Raw genomic sequence first — 26,271 nt, 5'->3', positions numbered from 1 at the left:
TATATTTTTATGTTTTTGTATTTTCGAAATATGTAAGTTGAATACTGACAGCTTGAGAATAATATCCCAACAACTATTTTCAACATAGAATACTAAAGGTATCATTCCGTTGATATTGAAACCAATCCACGATGTTAAGTGCTGGCTGAAATGTGCTACTAATAATATGTTATTTATTAGTGGAGTAATAAAACACCAGAAAAATGTGTGAACATAAAAAGTCAAGTACGGCTTTGGGTCACTTGGTTAAGGTGCACTGATTCTGAACTTCACATTCACATTCACATTCACGCGATTTCGAACCCTGGTACTTGCAGTCTCAAAAAAAAAACATTATTTACGAATAATTAAATACAAGAATAATTTCCAAGACCACTGAGGATGGGTACTTGGCAATACTCGAAACAGTTGTATGGTTAGCCAAAAATTCAATTAATTAAAATAATATAAAATGAAATATATATATATATATATATATATATATATATATATATATATATATATATATGTATATTACATCACTCAATAAGTCGTGTGACTGACACACAGATAGCGCTGTCATTGTCAAATCCATATAACGTTTATGAAGTACCAACCTTCAAAAGGTTATGTGTAAAATTTCATGAAACAAAGTGATAGCCATTTAAGTGAAGCTACTTTTGTTGTTTTCAAAACAATGGATTCAAAACAATTTCGTGTGTTAATTTATAATTGCTTCTTGGTAAAAAAAAAAACACTGTACAAGCTCAGCAATGGTTTCAAAAGTGTTATCCGGACTCTGCTCCATCGAAAAGAACCATTTGTTATTGGTTTCCTGAATTTAAATGTGGTCGTACAGACACCGATGATGGTGAACGTTCTGGTCATCCAATTAAAGTCGTAACTCCAGAAAACATTAAAAAAATCCAGAAATTGGTTATATCTGATCGTAAATTGAAACTGCGTGAGATAGCTAAGACCGTAAAGATATCAGAAGGTAGTGTGCTTACAATTATGCATGAACATTTGACCATTTGATCGATCAAATACAGTAACGTGTTGATGATTCAGAGCAGTGTTTGGCCATGTTTACATGTAATAAATTAGATTTTTTGTGTCAATATGTGACAATGGATGAAACATGGATCCATCACTACAGTCCGGAATCAAAACGATCTTCATCTGAGTAGACTGGAGCCGGTGAACCACGTCCGAAGCGTCCAAATGCACAACAGTCAGCTGGGAAGGTTATGGCTTCAGTATTTTGGGATGCACATGGTATAATCTTGATTGACTATCCTTAAAAGGAAAAAACCATCAATAGTAAGTACTACACGGCATTACTGGATCGTTTAAAAACAGAAATTGTCAAAAAACGACCGCATATAGCGAAGAAAAAATTTTGTTTGACCAAGACGATGTCACAAGTCAATAAAATCGAAGGCAAAATTGCACGAATTACACTTCAAATTGCTTCCTCTTCTACCGTATAGACCAGATCTGCGATTACTGGCCCTTCGCTGATCTTAAAAAATGCTCGCCGCTAAGAAATTCATCTCAAATGAAGAAGCAATTGCTGAAACTGAAGCCTATTTTAAGGTAAAAGACAAATAATTCTACAGGCATGGCATCGAGAAGTTAGAGAAGCGTTGGAATGATTGTATTGCCCTTCAAGGAGATTATATTGATGAGTAAAATCGATTTTTGGCAGAAAAAATTTGTTTTTCTTAGTGAGTCTTTATAAAATGTATAAAACTTTTCTTTTATTTAAATTTTTTCTTAATATTTAATTTTATTTTATATATCAATTTCTATAATTTAAATATCAACAAATATTTTTTCTATCCCATTTAGTATTTATTTCAATATTTTTGCATAGTGTTCCTTATGAGTATACTTAAACCGTAGAACAACACTAAAAATAAGATATAATATATATATAGTATTAATTTAATTAAATCAACAAATTTATTAATTAAAAATATATAATACTTACATACAACATACCAATGCAATTCCATAAAATCCAGCGCTCACCAAATTAAATAGACCTGGGAAAGTTGATAGAGACTGTTTATAAATAAAAGTATATAAAGGAGCAGCTAGAAAAGGTGCTACGGATTGTAATACATTTTTAATAGAAAATATTTTGCCTAAAATAATTAAAAATTGTTATTTTTGCATCCATTTAAAAATTATTACATATTATTATTTACCTAAATCAGTTGCAGGCACTATATTTGAAACAATTGTACGACACATTGGTGGACCCACAGATCTAAAGGAACCTAATGCGGTAGCCAAATATAGATGCCAAGGTTCGCTAGCAAAACCTCTTGCAAAACTTGCAGCTATGTCACTTACATATGACACTATAGCCACTGCAACGATTGACATTTTGAAAACCTTTAAAACAAAATATAATATAAAAAATAAATTAACTGAAAATTATTAATTATATTATAATAACTAATAATAATAAAATTTTTTATATTATGTATTTTATATTATTTATTTATATTATTTGTTAAAATAAAGCCCTAAGCAAGAAGTCACTAAAACTTTAAAATATCAAAGATATAAATCTGATTAAATTTATTTAAAAATTATAACAAAAAAAAAATTTCAAATAAATAAAAAATTATATACGAAGAACTAGACCAACAGGTGTTACCAAATGTCACAAATAATGGATATTGAACGGTATTTGCATCAGTAATATGAGCCACCAAAAAATTTATATAATTAAAGAATAAATTTTTGGATTTGAAAATGTTAACATTAAATATTTAATTATGACTCATTTTATAATATATACTGAAATTCATAAATTAGATACTAGAACTTGTTCTAAAAGATTTTTATTACAGATATATTCAAGTCTTAATCGATTGTTGTAATTATTAACACATGATATAGCCAAATAGATAAATGATTATCAATTAACAACCAATTCAACCTTTCGAATGCACTCCAAAGTATCTCTCATTGAGGATTCCTTAAAGTCAGGATACAGTAAAAAGTCCGTAACTAAAGAATGAGTTTCATCTCCTTCCAAGCTAAGACCACATTTTCTAATCTCAGACGGGCTCATTCTAATGACTTGGTAACTTTGATTCTAATATGGTAACAAGTACCTTGCCAACAACTTAAGCCTACAGATATTATCAATAATAAAAATACATACATTTCTAGGACAAAAATAGAAATAAAATAACTTTTGAAAATACATATTAGTAGATAAATATTTAAATATAAAATTTTTTCGAGAAACATCAGAAAAATAATAATTTTAAAATAAATTTTTTTTTAAATCTAATTAAATATTTCATATAAAAAACAATATATGAGAATTTAATAATACTATCTTATTTTTATTACCTTTCTTAATATAAGAAACCCAACCAGAGCTCCAAACATTGGTGTCATATGACTAACAGTTTCATAAAATGTAAATTCACGTACAGTCCAATGAAACTTTTCCCTCACAAACAAATAGAACACGGTCATAGCGCCATCTATAATTGTAAAACAAAAACAAAAAAAATATATAAATAATAAATAAATAAAAAATAATTTTTTAATAAGTTTTGAATTATTACTGGGGTTTAGGTCGCTTATTTAACACATACAATTATTAAAATGTTTTTTTCTAATTTTTTATTTAAAAAAATATTTTTACAATTTTATGTGTTAAATAAACAATCTAAGCTTAGTAATAATCCCAAATTTATTATTTAAAAAATATAAAAGTATTTTTATGCCCCTACCAAATATAAAAATACCAACAAAAAGTACACTAGTCAGAAGCCAAATAATACAGCGATCATAGCAAGGACGTTTCTTAAAAGAAGTGTTTATCATATCCTTAATATGCTGATAACTGAATATATTAGAAAATTTGTTGCCTTTAGGTTTTTCTTCCTCTATGGGTTTTTCGTTACTTTCAACTTTTTTTGTACTCTCCAAATTTGGAGTAAATACAGCTTCTATATTACCACAAGTAGATTTCGTTTTATCACAACTCAACTGCATATCATTGGTTTTGTTTTCTATATCTTTTTCATTGTCGTCGTTATCCACCTTATAGTGTAAACTTTCTGGTACAAAGAAAATTACAAAGACCGTTGCACTAGTCATAAAAAATGCAGATACCGAGAATACTGTGGTTGCACTTGTTGCTTCATATAAATAACTTGAAAGTAAGGCACCAGTAGTAAAACCAATAAATAAGTACACTTCTATAAAGATCATTCTGAAATATATGAAAAAATATATAATAAATAGTGCTGAAATATTTTATTACTCTTATAAAAATATTAACGACCAATGCACTAATACAATTATGTTATAACATAAAATTTTTTCATATACTCACCTGTAGGGTCTTGTCTTTGTATCAGTGACATCAGATATAAAACAGAATCCTGCTACCATAAGAACACAGTTTCCTCCTAAGAATGAGTGAGGCATTGCAGCTAAAATGTAGTACCATGGATTTACTGGATAATACGAAGATATTTCGCATATAATGGCTGTTATAATAAATGTGCAAGAAAATCCTTTAAAAAAGTAAACAATATTATATACAGATTACCTAAATATGGTTGTATTTTTTATTACCTATCATTGCTATTATCAGTAAGGGTTTTCGTCCATATTGATCAGACCAAGAACCAATAAAAATGCCGCAAATAGCTGGAACAATACTTTCAAGCAATGTACGCATCATGAATAAGTCTGCAACATACTGTTGCACCTCCGATTCAATTTTCTAAAGAGAGAAGAATAATATAATATGTTTTTTCTCTATAATACTTTAATATTCTAGTAATAATTTCTTTTCCTATATTTCTGAACTTATTTAATATATGTGTACGAATTGTACAGTTTCTATTTGTCGGTAACAGATAACAAGGGGTTATGAACGATCTTGAGCTTCGGAGAAAAACATTTAATTAATGGGTTAATTAAATTTATAATAAACTTCTGTAAAACCAGAATATGTTAGAAGCATAGATTTGGTCAAATGAGGGCCTACTTGACAATGCTTCCACTTTAAATCTATCCAAATATTACTTCACTGTTCAGATAGTTTTGAAAAATTTTTATAATAATATATATGTACATAGAATACCTGCCACCATTAATTCAATAAATTAAATTTAATTAATTAAAATAAATTAATTGCTACAATGAAAAATAAAAATTCTAAAATTAAATAGAATAAAAGTCTATTATTCCAAAAAGAATTAAAAAGGGAAATACAAAACTATTTTGAATATAAGTTACTTAATAGTCTTATTTTTATTCAAATTTGATTTACTAGGTTCAGAAAAAGTCCCAATGCAAAGTTTCTTATTTTCACAGAAGATCATAATCACATACGTAAGGTTTAGAGTGATAATTGCTTTGTGAAGTAGAAATAATTTTAATTATAATATAAACTAATTGAATATTTCAAATGAATTAAAAAACTTCTTTTTTATTTATTTTACTAACATTAAGGTTTTAAATTATTTTTTTTCTTTATTGTTTTTTTATATAATAAATGAGAATGAGAGTTCGTCTATACCCCACAACAACTTTTGCCGTGGGAGTGGCTCTACGCAATAGGAGCAAAAATATAGAGCCTAGTTTATAGATTTATCAGGTTAGTTCATTTTTACTTAGCGGGGGAAGTAGAACGTTTTTTTATATTATCTGAACACCTTTTCAGGAGAATGAACTACTTTTATCCATGGTATCAAACAAAGACAATTGCTTGAACACTTATGCTCTATACGACTTTAAGTTTCAATAAGTATGCTACATTTTATGTAGTCTAAAAAATCAAGGAGTTATTAAGAAAGTGTTAGATGATTATATTACCTGCAGAAATGGAATTGTGACATGCCTCCGTGAATCGTACAATTTCCTACTGTTTGAACATTTATGTGGAAGTATTTGAAGACATTAATTTATTAAAAGAAATTTAGAGTGAATATTAAATATTCCACGAAGTCATGAAAAACTGGAACTCCAACGCTAAATTTAAAGATGTTTCTATAGCAGATTATTCAGCAGATAATTCAGCGGAAAATTCGCGGAAGCATTCATCGTCATTAGTGCCATCCAATTTCATTTACATATACTTATATTGTAGAATAATGAAATATTTGACTAACTTTGTCAAATTGTATTTCTTTTATTTTAATTTTAAATCCTAAAACTGTTAAAAAACACCCTTTAATAATAATTTTTTTTCTTAAATAATAGAAAAAAATCTAATCAGATCTTAATGGATATTCAAAAACATTTGTTCTTCATTATTAAAACGGGTACATATATAATATGCATCAATAATTGAATCATTAAAAGTAAATATCTAACTTGAAAATTGAACTGATTTGTTTGTATATCGAGAAACATGTAATGTAAATATTTTTACAATATTTTATAAATTAAAATAAATATTTATTTTTATTGTATAAAACTTTCTATTCAATAGTATATATACTCTTGATAGGTTTTATTTATTTTATTTGAAACGGAATGTGAACCAATTATTTTGTAAAAAAACTAATAAATTATCGACGTTTTCATTCATCGTTATTGAGATACGATGTTCACCCTACGAAAAACCTATAGTAACATTTGGATATTAGTTAACTTCTTATGCTAAGATGATATATTATATTTTCTTAAATCCATTTTAAGTTGATTTGTTCGCTTCAATTAATTTTGTTATCTAATTCATCGAAACATGAAATTCCATATGTAAATCAAATAAAATATAATACATTTCATTTGAATCCAAAACATATTTTCATCTCCCCAGTACGAATCATCCAAGTAAATTAATCATCGAGATTAATATTATGTACATGACAAATACAAAAGAAAGCGTTGGAGTAAATTAACTCTTTCTTTGTCGAATTTCAAACACCCTTCACACAGACATATTAAGAATTTGTTTACGAAAGATAATTGTATAGGAATTTAATCTAACATCAACAAATGTTTAGTTGCTTAATTCCATGAAAATATATTTAGAACTGAGAGTTGTTCTTATAGGAAATTGAATCTAAATACCTAATTTATACAATACCAACCAATATGTAAATTTAAGTTAAACGATCTACAATCTACATTATTAAAACAATTACATGAAAGAAAAATCTTTAACGCAATTTATTAAAGAAATTAAATCAGATATTGAAATGGTTTCCATTCTTCGTAGATAATTTTTAATTCCTTTTTAAATGTAATAAAATTTAAATCAATAAATTTATTCCTCTGCGAACTAAATAATTATTTGCATTTATATTTGAAAAAAAATTAAATGTAGTTGATCGGTTCTAATGGTAGCCCAACTGACATGCTTCAACATTTCATAGTCATAATAGAGATCATTCGTTGTTTTCCTATGACATTATTCGCAATAAATTCAAAGAGATAAAAAATTGATCCATTCTTTAGAAATTAAGTAATTCAATAGATCGCGTGTTCTTACTAATAAACAGCCCGATAAACTGACAATTACGTATTTCTCCCATTTCTCTAATACGTAATTGTCAGTTCATCGAGCTGTGCATTGGTAAGGACACGCGATCTATTGAATTACTTAATTTCTAGAGGATGGATCTATTTTTTTTGGGTGCGAAACTGAACAATCCAAGTTACCACAACTTTTATAATGATTGTTAAAAGAAATACGCGGTTTCTCTACGTGAGTTCCTAAATAACATCGACTAAAGTGAAATACAATTACAAATAAGTTCTCATTATCTGGTCTTGTTATACGAAAGCCAGGTCGGTCGGATAGTTATGCATGCCATAAGTGTGTTCCACCTTTTATTGACTAGGTGAAGAAAGTAGGGGTAAATATTTCTCTTAAATATGCATGAAAACATAAGGTGGAAACCCAAACTATACGTGTAGTGAATCACCAAAATAGACCAAGCTGCTTGCATTTCAATTCATGTCAATATTGAGTATCTGTGTACCCAGATGAGAGTCATATTAGCAAATATGTACAGCGCGCTAAAATCTGCTCTGAACTCTTCAACAAGTTTTGATTTTATCATGGTGGATTAAAGAACACAAAACAAATACATTTGAATATAATATATACATTTATCTGTATATACTCATACGTATTTAACAACCAAATGAATAATAATACAGGTAGCAGCAGTATATTATTTTACTTCTTAAATAAATAGTCCTTATCTATTTATTTTACTATACTTTTGTTATATTTATACTTTTTAAATTATATTTTTATTTATGTTTGTCAGTATCTTAATTTTTTAATGTAATCGAATATATCTATTAAGATTAATATTTGCAAATACTAGTATATATATGTATATATATATATATACATAAAACGGAAGTAGCAGCATTGAATAAATACAGATAATGAAAGAAATATCTGTATTACCGTTAAATATTTTATCTTAAAAAATCTTCCGTAAACATAAACACAAGAATAAAACGGGAACAAGAAAACATTGGATAGATGTAGTACAAGGTAACCAAATGCAGGCGTCGTACCTGGAAACCGAGAGCAATTAACAAACTATAAATATAAAAGCATTTTCGACAATACTGAACTTCTATAATGCTATTATCTATAACCGAAATTTTAATAAAATTTTTTTATTTTTTTAAAGTGTAAAGAAAATAAAACATAAGATATGCAAGCTCTTGTATTTAATTGGCATTATCAGATTAAATTATTTAATCAGCATTCAAACCGATTTGGTTAAATTTAAATTGGTAGGTACGAGTACTGTTTATTAGAAGTTAACACTTTCAATAATTGAAATAGGATCCAGTAAATGGATAAGGATTATAAAACTATATCGTTTTTGTGCTTAATTATTAATTAGCTTAAAATCTATGGTGAAAGTTCAGTATGAAATTTTTACTACAAATAGGCTGACTCTGACCAACGTTTAAAGTTCTTTCATATTATAATATCTAGGACTTCTGGCGCTTCCCTGATCTAAAACATATTGATTTATTTATATTCTTTAACACCAACATAAAAACAATTATTATGTGTATCTATGAAATAATCGAAACTACGCACCTTCAATAACAGTTTTTTGGAGAAGAATGTGCAGTATATATTATATATGGAAAAAACTTAATTCAAATAAAAAGAAATTATGGGAAGTAAGAATACGCTTTAGAAATAAAAACATAATATATATATTTGGCACTTTCATAAGAACTCAAAGAATCAAGGACAATAACGAAATCAAAGAAGAACGAATATCAACGTTTGTGACAGGAAATTAAAACGCCTTTGAATAACGAGTCAGATGGACGGAATTTGTTTCTATTATATGTAGTACAAAGGAACATCGTAGGAAACGAGAAAGCTGACAGTTTGGCTCGATCTGGTGAGTCCCTTGTTGCGTCACTGGCGGTACCGGTTTATATTACCCTAGAGACCATTAAGAGAAGTACCTTCCTCTACTTTACGCAACTTGTCAATAATAGATGGAAAGCACACATATCATGTGCAACTTCCAAGTTAACATAGTCCACCTATAATAAAAATAAATCCTCGGAACTCATCAAAAAAGACCGCGTAAACATTTCAAGGCTTACTGCAGTTCTGCCCGGCTTTGGCGTCCAGAAGATATAGGTTCTTAGGAAAATACTTCTTTGGCGAGATGGATTTAGTCTCTACTCTTCTATACTAGGGTTCTTGCGAGAAATGTGGTAGTAAAACGGCGAAAAATGTTCTGTCTCTCTAGTAAATTCTTTTGCTTTTAATACTCGCAGCTCTGTGAAGAAATTAATATTAATAATTGAACCTTCAATGTTTAATGAATCATTTATCTGATTCAATTCTACACAAAAACCACATAAAAACTTTAAATTATACTTTATTTTTATCTAAAAGCAACTTAAGGCATATAGGAATTTATCATACCCAATTCCTGTGAATAATATTAATATCATTTGGTTCTATCTAATAATTCTAGAGACCAGTTTTTTATAGTTTAAACTTGTATCTTAACGTCATTTGCAGTTTTATTGATATGACATAAGTAGTACAGAAATTATTAAATTTATTGTAATGACGATGTATTTCCAAAGATCATGTGAAGTGGTATACTTTTATATATATACTATATAAATATTTGTTTGTTAAGAATATGGTGGTATATGGTATATATCTATGGTACATTATGATGTGAAAAATTAATTTGTCATGCAATTAAAAATTAACAATTTTTTAAGTAAAATTTTATTTAGTTGTAATTATTTATGCGTACTAGAAAAATTTTAACAAATATTAGTTTTGACACAATCCATAATACTAAATAGATTCAGTCAAGTTTTGGATGCAATGAAAGTTATTGTGATTTCTTTGGAAACAAAATTTTTGAAAGTAAATTTCACTACTGGATTAATATCTATGTACTATATATAATACATGCTGCAGTTATATATTTTAATTTGAAATGTGATTTATTTATATTGATGTAGTATATAAATACGGAAGTTATCACAGCGAGAAGAGTTGCACGTCAGAGCATTCGAGAAGAAGGTTTAAACAAAATATTACAATGCATACGACGAAACGGCGAACACAGACCGCACACTAACGATAAATTCAGAATGCACAATGACTTGATTGGGTGAGTCAAGTCCTTAGAATAAAAGACAGAAAACCACAGAAACAAATATCAATATCCAATAATGCAGTTAAACGACTCAACTTGAGATGGTTGAACAATGTTAGTGAAAATGTTCAAAGCAGGAACAATATTGAAGAAATATGGTATTTGATAAATGAGAATAAACAAAGATGGGTGATAAAACTAAATCTCTCGATTAGCTGTAAAGCTTATAATGATGATGAATTCATATCATGTCATATTAAGAAAGCCTTTACCATATAATGTTATTATCCGATTTAAGGCTTCTTCAAAATTCGGTGTTCTGGTCAAGCTACTCTACTTTAAATTCTAACAAATACAGCAACAACAAATTAATACCGGAGTAGAAGGATGCAGTATACTAATATCTACTATAACTAAAGTGTACATATATTCACTATTAACACAATATATATTTCACTTACTTACGTTCAAACGTTCACTGACATTTTTGGTTCCCAGTTGCTTGCAATCGGTTTCATTATAGTCAAAGACCACGGTACAAGCTTGAAAGAGCACCTGATTTTTCATTATGGTACCTTTATAAGAAAGGTATTATTAAAAATAGTGATCATTTACAATTTTAATTTTTACTGGAATGCTATGCTATATCAATTACATACCCGATAAGCTCATAGAAAACACAAGAGCAAAAACGATGGGTTCTATATAAAACATATTGAATATTTTGTGCCATTCCAATTTTTTCAGGCGTTCCAAACCAACATTTTTTACAATTTCCACCATTTTTAAACTGTGATTTATATATATATGTTATTATTTATATATTTATATATTTATTTAAAATATAAATTCTTTTAAAGATCAGGAACTAAACTTATTATTCTCACTTTAAATGCTTATAACATTTGTTCTATTTGTTTTAATGGTTTAATTGATTTATATATTACATATATCTTTATTGCATTTTATAAAATTCAATTTATTTAATTTGTCAAAAATTAGTCCCGTGCTGACACGTAACGGACTCTGGTAATTTATTCATTCCGATTGAAGTTCCACTCACGAATAGTTTGTGCTTCTACTGAAACGCACATAACCGTCAAAAATCACAACTATTGAATAACTAACTTCATTGTGTTCTCTATCGGCGCAAAGATCGTCTATTGAAGTACGTATATATACATTATTTTATCTGTTCGGATGTGAGTATGAAATTAATATATGTTTGTTATGGATTCACTAGTGCGGCAAATCAATAATTATTTGCATTAATTTTTTTACATTTAAGTATTTATTTGTTTTTATTCACAATCGTTTGTATATATTTTAATACAAAAAGTTATAGTTTTCTATGAATCTCAGCTGAAATGAAAGCTGAGCTCTGTTGTTACTTTGAACCGTGTCTCTTCGACACTAGTTGTAGACTAAAAGAGCTGTTGGATTTTATGTTGATATAATTTATCTTTTTTTAAACATTTTTGGGGAATAACCAGAAGTGTAATTCAATACCAGTTGGTATGTTTACCAATTTAAAAATTATTTATAAATTTAATATTTGATAAAGATATTCAGTTAAAAACCAAAATAATTGTTTACGCATTAACCATAAATAAACAGATAAACAGAAGATAATAATGTTTAAAAAAATATTTTGGAATAACTCCCAGATGTTAATGATGATTACTTTTATGATCACAAAACCTAACACTTATAACTTATAACATCAATGAAACATATTAAAAGTCAATGAGTATACATACATTATTATAATTTTTGTTTAAAGATTTTATATATATATAACAGAATCTAAGCCTACCATTAATTATATAGCTTGTTTGGCTTTTTCTAGTAATGGAAATTAATAGTTATCTAATAAGATATTACTAGATATTATCTTATTATCGATAAGATCTATATATATTATCTATAAGATACCAATCCTTAACCATCACTTTGAAATAGACTTCTGAATCTATCATCACTGAATTTTAAATTTCACCTTATTTGTCTCTATTTTTAACACAGATTTTTTCTAGAACATGCTGTTTAAGAATCTATTGTTTTATGCTATATCAACAGAATAACAAAAATTATTAAGATATGCTCGTATACTGGCTAGTTTTCTAGAATATAAAAATTTGTGACATCATATTATCTTAAGTCTTAATAAAATCTCTTCTCAATTAATTACTCCGAACAGTATTCAGATATTCAATCAGATATTGTTTTCTATTTGGTACCTAATTTGTTTTATCTAAAAACATTAATATGTCATAAGCCAACTAAAAGCGTAAACTAAACTTAAAGCTCTGAATCTACTTGTGATTAAGAAGAAATAGAATTAATATTATATTCCTTCTAAATCCAAAACTATCACATTGCACTAGACTCCGAGATGATTTTGACTTACTCCACAATTTTGTTATTTAACTCCGACTAAAACTTCTTATCTCTTATCTCTTATCAATAGTTCACATGTCGTAATCGACATAATCAGTAAGATATATCAAGACCTTTAAAGAAATACTGACAACTTGAGAATAATATCCCAACAACTATTTTCACCACAGAATACTAAAGGTATCATTCCGTTGATATTGAAAACAATCCGTGATGTTAAATACTAGCTGATATATGCTACTAATAAATTACATAGGTTAATATATGTTATAATTAATGTATGTTATTTATAATATAGGTTAGGTTAGGTTGAAGTGGTAATCTTCTACACCAAATTCCACTAGAGCTCGAATAATGGCTCGTTCTGACATCACGTGGCGTTGTCCATACCCAGACCAAAACATATACAAAAGAAGTGCAGTGATTAGCGTACAAACAACGCTAAATATACTAACCTCTCAAGCCTATAAACTTAACCACGTCCCTAATTTGATAGGATGACAGGTCAATAAAAAATGGTACCCCAAAGATTTTTATCTTCTATCGGCCAAAGATCCACACTGATAAAGAATGTGAATCACGGATTCCTTCTCTTCTTCAATACAAAAATTGCCATAAATGTTGTTATGGAGTAGATCAAATCTTATGAGATGACATGTCTTCCTTGTCCGCAGTAACCTATCAGCACCAAGACTGTAGTGATGTTGGTTAGTAGGTGTAATTAGTATTGATGAAAATTGGAAAGCTGGATAGATGTAGACACCGCATCCACATACAGAAACTGCGTAGTTGTTTACAGGTTACTTTAAACCAATCAATCTAATCTTAGAATCCCAATGTAAAATGTTCGTAACAACTTTAAACTTTTAGTTTTTATTATTATAATTATTTATTTTTCAAAAAGCGTTTTTAAATTTTGTTTATATAAATATTTTTTTTATCTATCTTAAGCCAATGTTTCTACAGCATTCATAATATTGTTTTGGGAATCATCGAGTTATCTGACTATTCTCGTCTAGAATATTATAAGATTTCTTTTATAAATCTGATATAAAATAAAATCACTTATAATTATCTTATATTATTTCAAACTGACCTCATCGATAAAATGCTTAAAGGGATACAATCTTACGAATATGATCAGTCAAATATTTGCAAATATGACCTATTTTAACAATTTTTTTTAAATACTTTGTAACATATATCCCTTCTAAAAGAGTTAATTTTTTTACTCATATAATTAAATGATGATCTCACGTATTAAATTAATAACCTGTACCAATTTTTTTTGTGGTGTAGATTAATTTAATTTAAAATTAATCATATAATTGTTAATAATTATGTATTTAAAAATTGTATGTACTACAATATCACTAATATAATAGGCAATAGGGTTATATTTGCTTTCTACATTGCAGACAGTTTATATATTAACCATGGGCTCTTTCACTTTGTCAATACTCACTGTCTCTCGAAGAAAACAAACAAGACGCACTATAAATTTTAATAATTTTTTAAACAAATTTTGGGTAGTTCGTAAAAAAATTAGGTAAAATACATATTAAAAATTAATTTCACAGAGCAATAAAAATACAATGACTTGCATGTTTTTTTTTAGATTTTAGATGATCAAAATAGTATACCTAAAATGTCTGGCAGTGCCATCCAAATTTATTTAAATTTCGTTTAATTGGAATAAAATTACTTATTAATTTAGTAAACATCAATTTCTGGATTAAGGTATAATAATTTGATAATTATTAATAATATATTACTAATTTTTTTAAAGATATGTTGTGATTATGTTGTTTGACATATTGAATGATTACTCATCTGTCATTAAAACATACTAAAAGCGATTATATCAAAATTATATCAAAATTTTATTATAGATAGATATATAAATAGAATCTAAAACATTGATATATTTATAAATATTATGGCTGACTTATACGAGTTGGTGTCAATCGGGACCGGTGTTCTAATTTGTTATTGGACTTGTTAGTTTCTCACTGGAAATGTGAAATGATTTCATTATTTCTGTGGACCTACTTAAATCTTTCTATTTAAAGTTAATGGGTGTAAACGTAAATTTAGTCGGGTTAGTGTTGTATTAAGTACACAATTTAAAATTTAAGCTAAATATAATGGTTTGACTTCTAATTTTTCAGCTAAATTAACGGAAAATAGCATCCCAAAACAATATTTTGAGGATAATCTTTAAAAGTAAGTTATATTAAAATAATGGTATGAATAGTAATCAAATTTTTAGGTTATTCAAAATACGTGATTGAAAAATCTTTTAAAACTCGTATCCACGTTCTAACACATGAAAAATTGAATAAAAAAACATAAAATTATTATAAATTTTATAATAGTGAATTAGACCATCTTAAATATTTTAGAATTAAAAAAATTTTAATATTTATAAATATATCTATAAAATCAAAAATGTGATTATAATTATAGAACGTTTCTCTACAGAACGTATAGAAAGGTTCTCTATAAAATGTATAGAAAGGTTCTCTATAAAATGTATAGAAAGATTCTCTATAGGACATATAGAAAGGTTCTCTACAGAACGTACAGAAAGGTTCTCTACAGAACGTATAACGTAAAAACGTAAAAAAAAATTAATGTTCATAAATACATCTATAAAATCAAAAATGTGATTATAATTATAGAAAGGTTCTCTATATAATGTATAAAAAGGTTCTCTACAGAACGTATAGAATGATTCTCTGCAGAACGTATAGAAAAGTTCTCTACGGAACGAATAGATAGCTTCTCTATAGAACGTATGGAAAAATTTTCTATAGAACGTATAGAAAGGTTCTCTACAGAACGTATAAAATGATTCTCTGCAGAACGTATAGAAAAGTTTTCTATAGAACATATAAAAAGGTTTTCTATAGAACGTATAAAAAGATTCTCTACAGAATGTATAGAAAGGTTCTCTATAGAATTCATAGAAATATAGAATTCATAGAAAGATTCTTTAAAATTGAAAAAACGTAGTGTTTAAATAAAATTCGTTGCAGAAAAGCCTTCGCTAAAATGGAGTTTGTAATAGAGAAGTAAGATATATAAGAATTATATATCAGGTTATTTAAAAACTCATTATTTGAATAGAATAAAACTTATTTTAACTTTAAATGAATTTCGAATTTCGTGCTTTACAAAAACTTGAAATCACATTTTAATTAGCACGTGACATGTGTTTCTAATAACCTGACAAAAAAAAATTTAACAATCGAAATTTGGATTAAAATAAAACAAAAAACAAAATATTAATTAAATTAAAAACATTTATTCAAAAAAAAAGTAATTTTATTTCTAATAATTCTAGTAATCTAAAATAATTAAGTTGATATCGTTTCGTAATGCGCAGGAAAGCTTTGTTGTTTACGCAAAATTAAGCTGAAAATAAATTTTTTTTATTGAAAATTATTCAAATATTTTAAATAAATTTAACAAAATAATAGCACTTAAATACTTACAGTAAAAATGCAATTGCTAAAATAAACATAAAAGCGCTGATTAAATTGAAAAAGCCTGGAAAAGTTGCCAATGTGATGCTATAAATAATTGTGTAAATGGGGGAAGCTACAAATGGTACTAAAGACTGCAAAACACTATTTAAAGCAAAAATTTTGCCTAAAATTAAAAATAAAATTTAATTAATTTTATAATCAAATGTATCATTTCATAATAAATTTTTTTAAAAATGTGAATATATTTATCATTAGCTTAGAGAGGTAGGTAGGTAGGTTGAAGTAGCGGCCTTGTTTACCAAGAAAGCCCACTTGAGCACAAATAATGGCCCGTTGTGGTACCACAAGGAAAAAGCGATGTTCGTATATAGACAAGGTGATCAGTATACAACCAAAGCCCAGCAGAGAGAAAGGCTCTTTAAATGGTGAACCTCTATAACATTTTGTTAGAGAAAAGAGGCCCAAAGGTCTTTCTTCCATGGGCCAAAGGTCTTTCTTCCATATTATTCTTCCAGAATAATATTTACAGTATTAAAATGCAAAACTCACCTAATTCCTCTGCTGGTACGACTGATGCGAGTATCGTCCTACACATTGGATTAGCCATAGATTTGAGTGCCCCAAACCCGATTGCTAAATAAATTTGTAGATTGCTTAAGGCAAATGCTTTCATGAAGCTACTGCCGACTTGACTTAGAAATGCTAATATACCAATTGTAATGACTGACAGTTGTAGGCACTAAAAATATTTGTAATTAAAAAATTAATATCTATATTTAATTTAAACTTAAATAAAGCTTTTGAAAGTATATTTTAAATAGAAAGATTTTAAACAATAGTGAATTTTATTTTAATTTATCGCGGAAAAGTTTAACTTTTCTGTAATAATAATGTAACGAACTATAGTTAAGATAATAAATATATGCATAAATATAAAGACTCTATAAAAACAATAGTACCAAATTCTAAGAACAATAACTATAATCAGTTTATTCAATTTTCAATTTCTTTCTAACATTCTCGTAATACAGCAAGTGAACTTGTTAATGAACATTTCCGACTAAAAATTGGTAAAGAATAACCGTCACAGTGACCATACCTGATAAGGGTAAGTTATGGAATATAGCAAGGCGTTAATCGGTCCATGCAGTTTTCTTCTTTCAAACGTTTAATCTTTTTAGAACACGGACCTTGTAAGATATAATAGCCAGATTTTCAATAAAAAATGGTATACTACTCCCTGATTACGACCGTATGCAAAACTGTTATCAGAGATATATCACAAAACCCTTTTTTGCTTCTAATTTGGAACGTGTATAACTTTCTGAGCTCGTGAATTAAATCAACGGTTATATATTCGTCATTTAAAATTCATACAACAGATACGGCAATTATTTTTTAATCCGGGGCAGAATACATATTATCATAGTTATCATAGTCAGACTTAAAAACCTGATGCATACTGGATAAAGAAAAATTAATCCGATTTTTAAATGCATGCTGACCATAATTTATTATGGTTTGATTATCAAGACCAAATCAGGGATAGGTTCTGGTCTTATTAAAATTATAATTATGATGCCTATTTTTATAATTATAATAACCTGAACAATATAATTCAGTTCAGAATCTTAATTTTAGTACTATTTTCCAGATACGTTTAGTTTGAAAGTATTATCTTTACTTTAAATTCGATAAGATTTGAGTTCAAACCCTAGTACTTGTTGTCTACAAAATTATTTAGGAATAATAAAATCTAAAAAATATTTGGAAAAACTACTGGTTGTTTAGAAATTTAAAAAAACAGTCATTTGCTTAGCCATACAATTAATTCAATTAATCAAAAGTAATGTTTTGTTATTGTATTTCACTACTGTTCCAAACTTTTCTAATTAAAATTAAACTAAACTTAAATATTGTAATATTGTACATACTTTTCGTAAGAACCAAATACCCAGTAGATTACCCAAAATTGGTACTAAAATACTGATGGTTTCATACATTGTAAATTCTTTAACAGTCCAATGAAACTGTTCCCTTATAAAAAGATAAAAAACTGTAGTCGAACCTCCTGTAATTAATATTTAACATTTTTAATATGCAAGTTATAATTATAAACATAAAAAATACTTTATGTTATTTACCCACTACAAATACTGTTATCTGCAAACAGCAAATCGTTAACCATATAATGCCGAGATTATTGAAAGGTCTTTCTTTAAAACATGTTGTCCACATATCTTTAAAATGGCTTAATTCAAACAGTTTGTTTGTATTTGATTCGTGAGCTGTATTATCTTCCGTCCTTTCAACTATAGGCTGTGCTTGGCGCAAGTTTAAACTCTCTGGTATAAAGATTAAGAGAATTACAGTAGCAAAAGCAATGGAGCTAGCCGATACTGTAAAAACAATAGTTGAATTAGTCGCTTCGTATAAAAATCCGGCAGTAAAAGAGCCCAACATTAATCCAATATATATAGCAGCTTCATATATTGTCATACTGTAAATATATACATAAAATAATCATATTAATATTATAGAAATTTACTAACCGATAGGGCCTTTCTTCCGCTGTGGAAACGTCAGAAATGAAACAAATTGCCGCCACATTGTAAGTTACACTGCCTCCTAAAATTGAATGCGGCAAAACTGCTAATAGATAATACCAAGGGCTAAGTAACGACATTGTTGATATATAACAAACAATTGCTATTACCGCATAATACAGAGTATACCCTTATGATGAAATATAAGTTTTAAATAGTAAATATAAATATTAAAATATGTTTAATACCTGTGAATGCAGTTACCAGTAAAGGTTTTCGACCAAAACGATCGGACCATGATCCTATGAAAGAACCACATAAAGCTGGCACAATACATTCTATGACAGTTGTTGTCATAAATATTCGTGCTGCGTATGGTTGAACAATTGTTTCAATTTGCTAATAAATATATATATAAAATGTAATTTTTATAAATTCAATATTAATAATAATTATATATTATATATATAATAATTATATATAAAGTAATTTATTTCGTAGGAAAAATTTTATTTTCTAAGGTTATCAAATTTTTATAATATGGCGTTAACGTCCTTCATAGACACATTGACTAGTTGCTTACACTTCCCATTATATATTTTAGATATTTAAAAAACGTTAATAATTAAAATTTAAGTTTATTATGAAAAATAGATTAAATCTGATGAGTTTCTAATATAAGATGACAATAAAAGGTACTATCTACTTATCCTCCTACTGGCTTATATCAAAACAAGACATGCATAAAGAATATGTATGTCCAAACGTCACATCCGCTTTAAAGCAGGAATGACGTACTATAAACTCAAACAGACTTATCTCGTACTACTATATTAGAAGTGATCATGACTTAACGTGAAGTTGGGAATCTTCTAAGTAAGATCGCTAGACGTTTCTCTAGTGTATCATTTTAGTAGTTCCGTCTTTTGGTTTATATACAGATTTTGATGAAAAAATTTATAAAGGACAAGCTAATTGCACAATTAAAGTCTACAAAATTATATCATTAACTACATGTCTTCTACTTAATTTCAGGAATTATTTTCATCGTCTCTAGTATGACTTATCAGACTTTGGCTTACTAATAGCAACAGCGTGTCATATCAGTCCATCAACTGTATCGACTAGAATTTCCAGACAAAAAGATTTAACTATTCGAAATGTAATGTATTTAGTTATTGCTTATAACCAGCCAAAATAATTGATGTTAAAACTCTTATTTGTTTACGATTATTTCACGTAATACTTGGGGATGTACTAAGACAAATTTTAACTATAAAAAAAATAAAATACATATTCCGTAACACTGAGATTTTTGTTAATGATGTTAATTGATGGCTGGCGGTATTTTTTGCCATGATGAGAAGATAATACTTAAACCACTGGTATTTTAAATCAATATTATTCTGGAATTATTGTAATTACTAATATTTTTAATTAAACTGAATTATATATTTTTTAAACATATATATATGAATATATATATATAAATTAATAGTATGTCAATAAAACTAATTGTTTATAAAAAATTAGATTTTATCAATACTAACTACTTACACCTGTAATATAATTGCTTCAATTTATTGTTATTTTAATAGATGAAGATTATACGTGATAAATTATACACAATTTTCTACATTAATCGCAACGTTTTTATTATTCATTTGGATAAATAATTTCTAGCCTAAATTTTCAACTACGCTTAAAGCTAAAATATACTAAAAAATAATTACTTTTTGCCTTTATCAGTATCAAATTTTTTTCTTTGAAATGCATTGGAAGTATACGCATGATACGAGGGCAGTTTGATAAGTCAGTGACTTTTTGAATTTCCCGCGCAGTTACTCCAACAAAGTTAATGCAACAGTGCTGCCGTCAGCTGTAATCTACCAGTGGGCAACTTTCAACGTCGTTCAGTTGGTGTTTGATAGCCGTTCAAAGCAGACAACCTAGTGAATTTTTACGAAAAAGTGAATTTCGTGTGCTGATTAAGCATTCACGAATTGGGATACGAACTGCTACCCCATCCAGCATATTCTCCAGATTTAGCCCCCTGCGACTATTTTCTGATTCCAAACCTAAAGAAATGGCTGGGCCGTAAGAGATTTGAGTCGAATGAAGAAGTCATTATCGAAACAAACGCATATTTTGAGACCTTTGAGAAAACCTATTATATGGAGGTAATAAGAAAATTAGAAAAACGCTGGACTAAATGTATCGAGCTAAAAGGTGATTATGTAGAAAAATAAAATGTTTATTTGCCGAAAAATTTTGTTTTATTCAAAAAGTCACTGACTTATCAAACCGTCCTCGTACAAAATTAGTACATACAAACAAAATCATAAAATGGCATTAATTATTATTATAATTTATCATTATAAATAATAAAAATAAACACAAAGTTCTTAATGTAGCCTATTACAAAAAAAAAATTATTGGAAGTGCTTCACACGATAAACCGAAGAACCGCATCGCTTTCATTGTCCATCCTTCTTCCCCCATTTATACCTATGATGCTTTAAGCGCTTACTCCAATTACTTGATATAACATACAGTCGGTCGAACTTATAGCTCTTTAAAAGTGGCCACTGACTATTAGGTGGTGGTTGAAGAAAAGGTATGTAACTATAGTATAAGATATCTTGAACGATGAAGTGATCATATTAATAATCCAGCCACTTGCCTTTTAGATGTAGATTTTATACTTTAAGTGATAAGTACTTAGATTAGATTAGATTATGTTGGCAGACCAAAAAGGCCACGCATAAACCATTAAGGCCCATCGCCTTATATCCTAAGTGCATCACTTAGGATATGCGTTTCATTAGCAAATTTTATAAGGATTCCAACAGAAACCTCAGGTATGTGCTCCAGTCCTGTAAAACTGACAGCCCCCAAATAATTTTGACAAGTTCTCGAGAGAGCCGGGCAATTACATAGATAGTACTTAATAACAAATGAATTTATTTTAAATTAATTATGATTAATTTAAAGTTATTCATTATTTCATATATTAGTTATCATTTTCACTTATTATTATTTGTAGATTACAAGTAAAAAATAAAAAATAATAAAAAAATAATTACATGTTATTACTTTTTTTATTTTTCGCTGTTTTATTGCCAAAAAAACATAAAATTATCTCAGTTCTTAAAAGTTATCAAAGCAAATAAATATTTATTTTATCAAAGCGGAAATAAGTCAAAGAAGTTCAATGTTATGTGAAAGATGCTCATATCTAGATCACAAATATTAATTATTTTTATATCATCATATTTGTTTTTTATGTAAATATACATATTATCATTTTTCTATACTAAATCTATGTAATTATAAAGGTAAATATAAACATACTTAATATATTTTTGTACGAAATCATAATATAATGTGAAAGCTAAGCGAATGCATTGCCAGAAAAACCTTCAAATGAAATCTATAGATTTCACTTACAGGTCAGAAAAGATATCACAAATGCAGAGAAAAATAACCAACGCAGCAGGACCAGGCTGAAGATACTGGGAAGCACTGGTAAAAAAAATGCAACCATCTTTCAAGCGGAAATATACGCGATAGATAGATGCGCCAGTTTCAACCTTGAACGTAACTAATGGAACCGTAAAATCACAATACTGACTGACAGCCAGCTAGCTATAATGGCATTCATATCCTACCAGGTAACATCCAAACTAGTATGGAAGTGCATTGATAAGCTGAACATACTCGGCTGGAACAATTAGGTACACCTAATATGGATTAGGGGACATACTGGTATTCAAGGCAATAATATTGCAGATAAACTTGCAACTCACAATCTAAAATGCAGTTAGGGACTTATAATCTAAAACGCTTTAAAGAATGCATAGCACAATCAAAAAATAACCTAAGAATTATTACGGGATTATTGACCGGTCACTGTAGAATGAATAATCACCTATCGAAATTAGGAATTCAATCCAGCTAAGACTGCAAATACTGTAGAGAAGAAAGAGAAACAGCATACCATGTGCTTGGGGAGTGCCCGGCACTGATGCACAAGCGGAAGAAACACATAGGAGGGTATTTTATGGATCATTAGGATTCAAGACTAGGAAATATATAGGCTCTATACTGTTTTTCATTAAAGAAATCGGGCTTGGAGAAACACTCTAACCAGTGTAAGGGAAACAATAGATCTTTTTTTCAAAGATCTATTGTAGAAACTTGTAGAACCTTAGCAGGTAAATAAATAATCAAGTATTTCTTCATCAGTATACCTGATTTGCTTTTCACAAGAAATAGATTTTTAAGATAACACATTGTTAAACTGATCATCGGTAAGAATAAACAATCTGTTATCTTAATTTGACAGTATGGATCTTGTTTCTATCTCTATGACTCTTGTGAGATATGTTTTAGTAAAACGAGAAATAATCGCTTATTAGAAAAACAATGCAAGGATATCTGTTAATCTGTCACTAGAACCAACTAGTCAAATAGGTGAGGAAATTAGGTATGATATTTTAGATGTCCTTAGTATTTCAGCTGTATTTTATATTTCGAATCATTAAATTAACTTCTGTTTAAGTCATATCTATGAATGTATATTAAGCAGTCTTTCAATTTTAATTCATATAAAAGTCATATTTTTAATATATACGAAACTTTACGAAAATACTCATTTTTAGAATGTCGGTGCGATATATCCACATGCATATTCTCATGAAGTCTGTCGTTTTTGTGATTATTTCTAATATCAAAACAGATTAAGTATTATTAAAATGGACTTCTAATGTAGAATTTAACTATCACAAAACGAATTGTTTGTATAATAGCACTCGATCACTATCAAAGGCACAAATAACCCAAATGTTTAGATTTCACATCGTATGTACACAAACTCTCTAAAATGTTTGTGATATATATGTAAATTAGTGTGATATGGTTTAATTTGTTAAATATTATAATATACTTTATGTAGTGTTAAAAAAAAAATTATAAAATTATTTTATATACAATACCTTTGTATGTTCACTTGCATTTTTGGTTGAAAGCAGTTTGCAATCGGTATCATTATATAAAAATACAGCTGTGCATGTCTGATAAATAATTTGGTTTTTTAAAATTGTCGCTAGAAGCAAAAAATATCAATATTACAATAATTTTATAAAATACTTTGAAATACTAACATGACAAATTATATGCAAACAGCAATATTAATACCATTGGCTCTATCAAGTAAAACTTTAAACGGCTCCATCTAAATGTATGAACCTCGTCTGTAGAATCTTCCACTTCTGAATCGCTATGTGCATCTCCATTAGCATTTGAATTGGAGGAGGTATTACTTTGTTGGTCATCTGTATCAGTTTCTTCGACATCACTTTCTTCTAAATCTTTTGTTGAATTTTTTGCTATTAGAGTCGTACGTTCATTGGGACTATCAAACATTTTTAAATAAACTTAGCGCTCGATATATTAAAACGAATGAAACACTTACTATAACTGAACTAAATCATTTCATAGAAAATTCTTTATGCAAACTGAAACCGAAGTGATACTTTATCGTCAATAAATGTCGCCTGACTCATTTCAGAGTGACTCAAGCCAACACAAGCAAATATGTTGAGCTACTGATGGCATCTTTAAAAACAAATAAGATATTCAGTCAAGACTTCCTTATGGTTTCTTATAAAATAAGAATATTGCGAATATGACAAACGTACAGCCCCTCAAAGTCTCTATGTAATCTTATTTTATGATTGTTTGCTAATATTAAAAAAAATGTTATTCTTTTTAACGCAACGTGGGGACTCACATCAGAGCTCAATAAATTGTCAACGACTGAAGAAAATGTGTAGTAATTTTCTGGGTACTTTTTTGCCATTTTTTTTTATAGGGGCAAAAAAAAAAGATACAAAAATTATTTAACATTACATTAATAATACATTAGTTTTGAATTTTACATATATTTTTATATTTTATACATTTTATTTTTATAAAATATATATTGTTGCCACTCCACTAAAGTTGTATTCGACAAAATTCCATAAAAATTTTTCTTATGGTGTTCTATTAGGCTAATTACTAGCCTAATTGGTCAATTACTACAAACTATTACTATAGTAATATCTAAAAATTGCTAAAGTTCTCTTTTAGTTACGATTTCTCTCTTTATATCTTTATATATAAGTAGTTATATAAAATAGCGTATAAAAGTATATATAATAGAAGTACATAGAAGTAGTTTTCCTTTGCAAAACATCTCGCATCATCTACGCAATAATCCTTATTTTCAGTAGTATTGTTGTTGTTTTCAACAGCAATGGACTTATAATTAAATTTATAATTAATTAATAATTGAGTTTAAAATTTTCTTTGCAGTAGTGTTGTTGTCATTTTTTTAACCCCTCATGAGTTAACTGGTTTTTCGATGAAGGTTGTTGGCGATTATTAGTCACTCGAGCCTCTATCTAACCGCTCTTAGGCAAGGTTTTGTTGTTTCTGTACATCAAGAAACATGAATGGATTTCAAGTCGTGTTAGTGAGTTAGGTTGTGGTGTGGAGGTAGGTAAAAGAAGGAAATCCTCTTAGATTATCTTAAGTAGTATAAAATTAAACTAGTTAAAGCTTAATTGTTCCAAATCAATTTAATGTTTATATGTATGTAATTCATGTTTATGTTGAGTCTTTTCCGAGTTAGTACATCTAGGCACTTTTACTCTTTAATAGCTGGGGGGTTTCTGCAGAGTCCCACCATTCTCACTAACAAATTTATGTATTCCTTAAAAACTTCATGATTATTCGATGACTGTTGTAAGATCTACGGCTAGAGATTATTCTGAGATTAGATAGTACTAAGTAGAGCAGCCTATCAGTTTTGGCGAATAGCTTCATATATGTAATTAGAGAATATAATTTTAATTCTATTTTAATAATAGAATATTATTTACAGCATAATATAGTTAAATTCAACGATATGCTAAGCGCTTTTAGAAACAGCTGATTATACGTGTCATAGCTACAGATCCTGGTCACTCCATCTAACAGCAAGAAGATTATCTATTTGTTTACAATAATGTCTCATATGCAAAGAGAGTTTTATTTTTTATATGGTTAAATAGTCTAATAATAAAGTCGCAGAATTGATGTGACAAGTTAAAAAAGTACTTAAGTTAACAATTTTCACATTAGGGTTATGAAATTACAGCAAATCTTAAGTCAAAACAATGTTTCTTTTTT

General features: G+C 28.0%; 2 protein-coding genes across 3 annotated transcripts in view; both read right to left on the bottom strand.

Moving 5' to 3' along the window:
• Positions 1-24,572, bottom strand: part of LOC119684777 (proton-coupled folate transporter-like) — a 91,551-nt gene extending 66,979 nt beyond the window's left edge. Inside the window, exons 1-6 of the mRNA XM_038098896.1 lie at positions 24,219-24,572; positions 24,051-24,160; positions 19,302-19,452; positions 19,060-19,243; positions 18,652-19,007; positions 18,442-18,578 (exon numbers count right to left, since the gene is read on the bottom strand). Of these exons, the coding sequence (XP_037954824.1) occupies positions 18,442-18,578; positions 18,652-19,007; positions 19,060-19,243; positions 19,302-19,452; positions 24,051-24,160; positions 24,219-24,480 (1,200 nt within the window). The 5' untranslated portion in view covers positions 24,481-24,572. The remainder of the gene's footprint in view (positions 1-18,441; positions 18,579-18,651; positions 19,008-19,059; positions 19,244-19,301; positions 19,453-24,050; positions 24,161-24,218) is intronic.
• LOC119684778 (solute carrier family 46 member 3-like) lies at positions 1,809-11,398 on the bottom strand. 2 transcript variants are annotated; one of them, XM_038098897.1, is made up of 9 exons: positions 11,273-11,398; positions 11,079-11,188; positions 4,603-4,753; positions 4,358-4,541; positions 3,750-4,234; positions 3,361-3,497; positions 2,196-2,385; positions 1,976-2,132; positions 1,809-1,894 (listed from the first exon to the last, which is right to left on the bottom strand). In XM_038098897.1, the coding sequence occupies exons 1-9, from the start codon at positions 11,394-11,396 to the stop codon at positions 1,837-1,839; spliced, it is 1,596 nt and encodes a 531-aa protein (XP_037954825.1). In that variant the 5' UTR covers positions 11,397-11,398; the 3' UTR covers positions 1,809-1,836. The 2 variants fall into 2 exon arrangements, with proteins under 2 accessions (XP_037954825.1, XP_037954826.1); XM_038098898.1 differs by lacking the exon at positions 11,273-11,398 and having other exon boundaries at positions 11,075-11,159.
• Positions 24,573-26,271: the final 1,699 nt, after the last annotated feature.

Source organism: Teleopsis dalmanni, chromosome 2 (assembly GCF_002237135.1).
Source record: "Teleopsis dalmanni isolate 2A chromosome 2, ASM223713v2, whole genome shotgun sequence".
NCBI lineage: Eukaryota > Metazoa > Arthropoda > Insecta > Diptera > Diopsidae > Teleopsis > Teleopsis dalmanni.
The sequence above is the reverse complement of the archived record's forward strand: the minus strand, read 5'-3'. Positions and strand labels throughout refer to the sequence as shown.

Coding starts and splice junctions, on each gene's coding strand:
- LOC119684778 (XM_038098897.1), bottom strand. CDS start 11,396: ATGGTGGAAATTGTAAAAAATGTTGGTTTGGAACGCCTGAAAAAATTG. Junction 2,133..2,195: donor AGTGCCTGCAACTGATTTAG/GTAAATAATAAT, acceptor TAATTATTTTAG/GCAAAATATTTTCTATTAAA. Junction 1,895..1,975: donor ATTGCATTGGTATGTTGTAT/GTAAGTATTATA, acceptor TCTTATTTTTAG/TGTTGTTCTACGGTTTAAGT.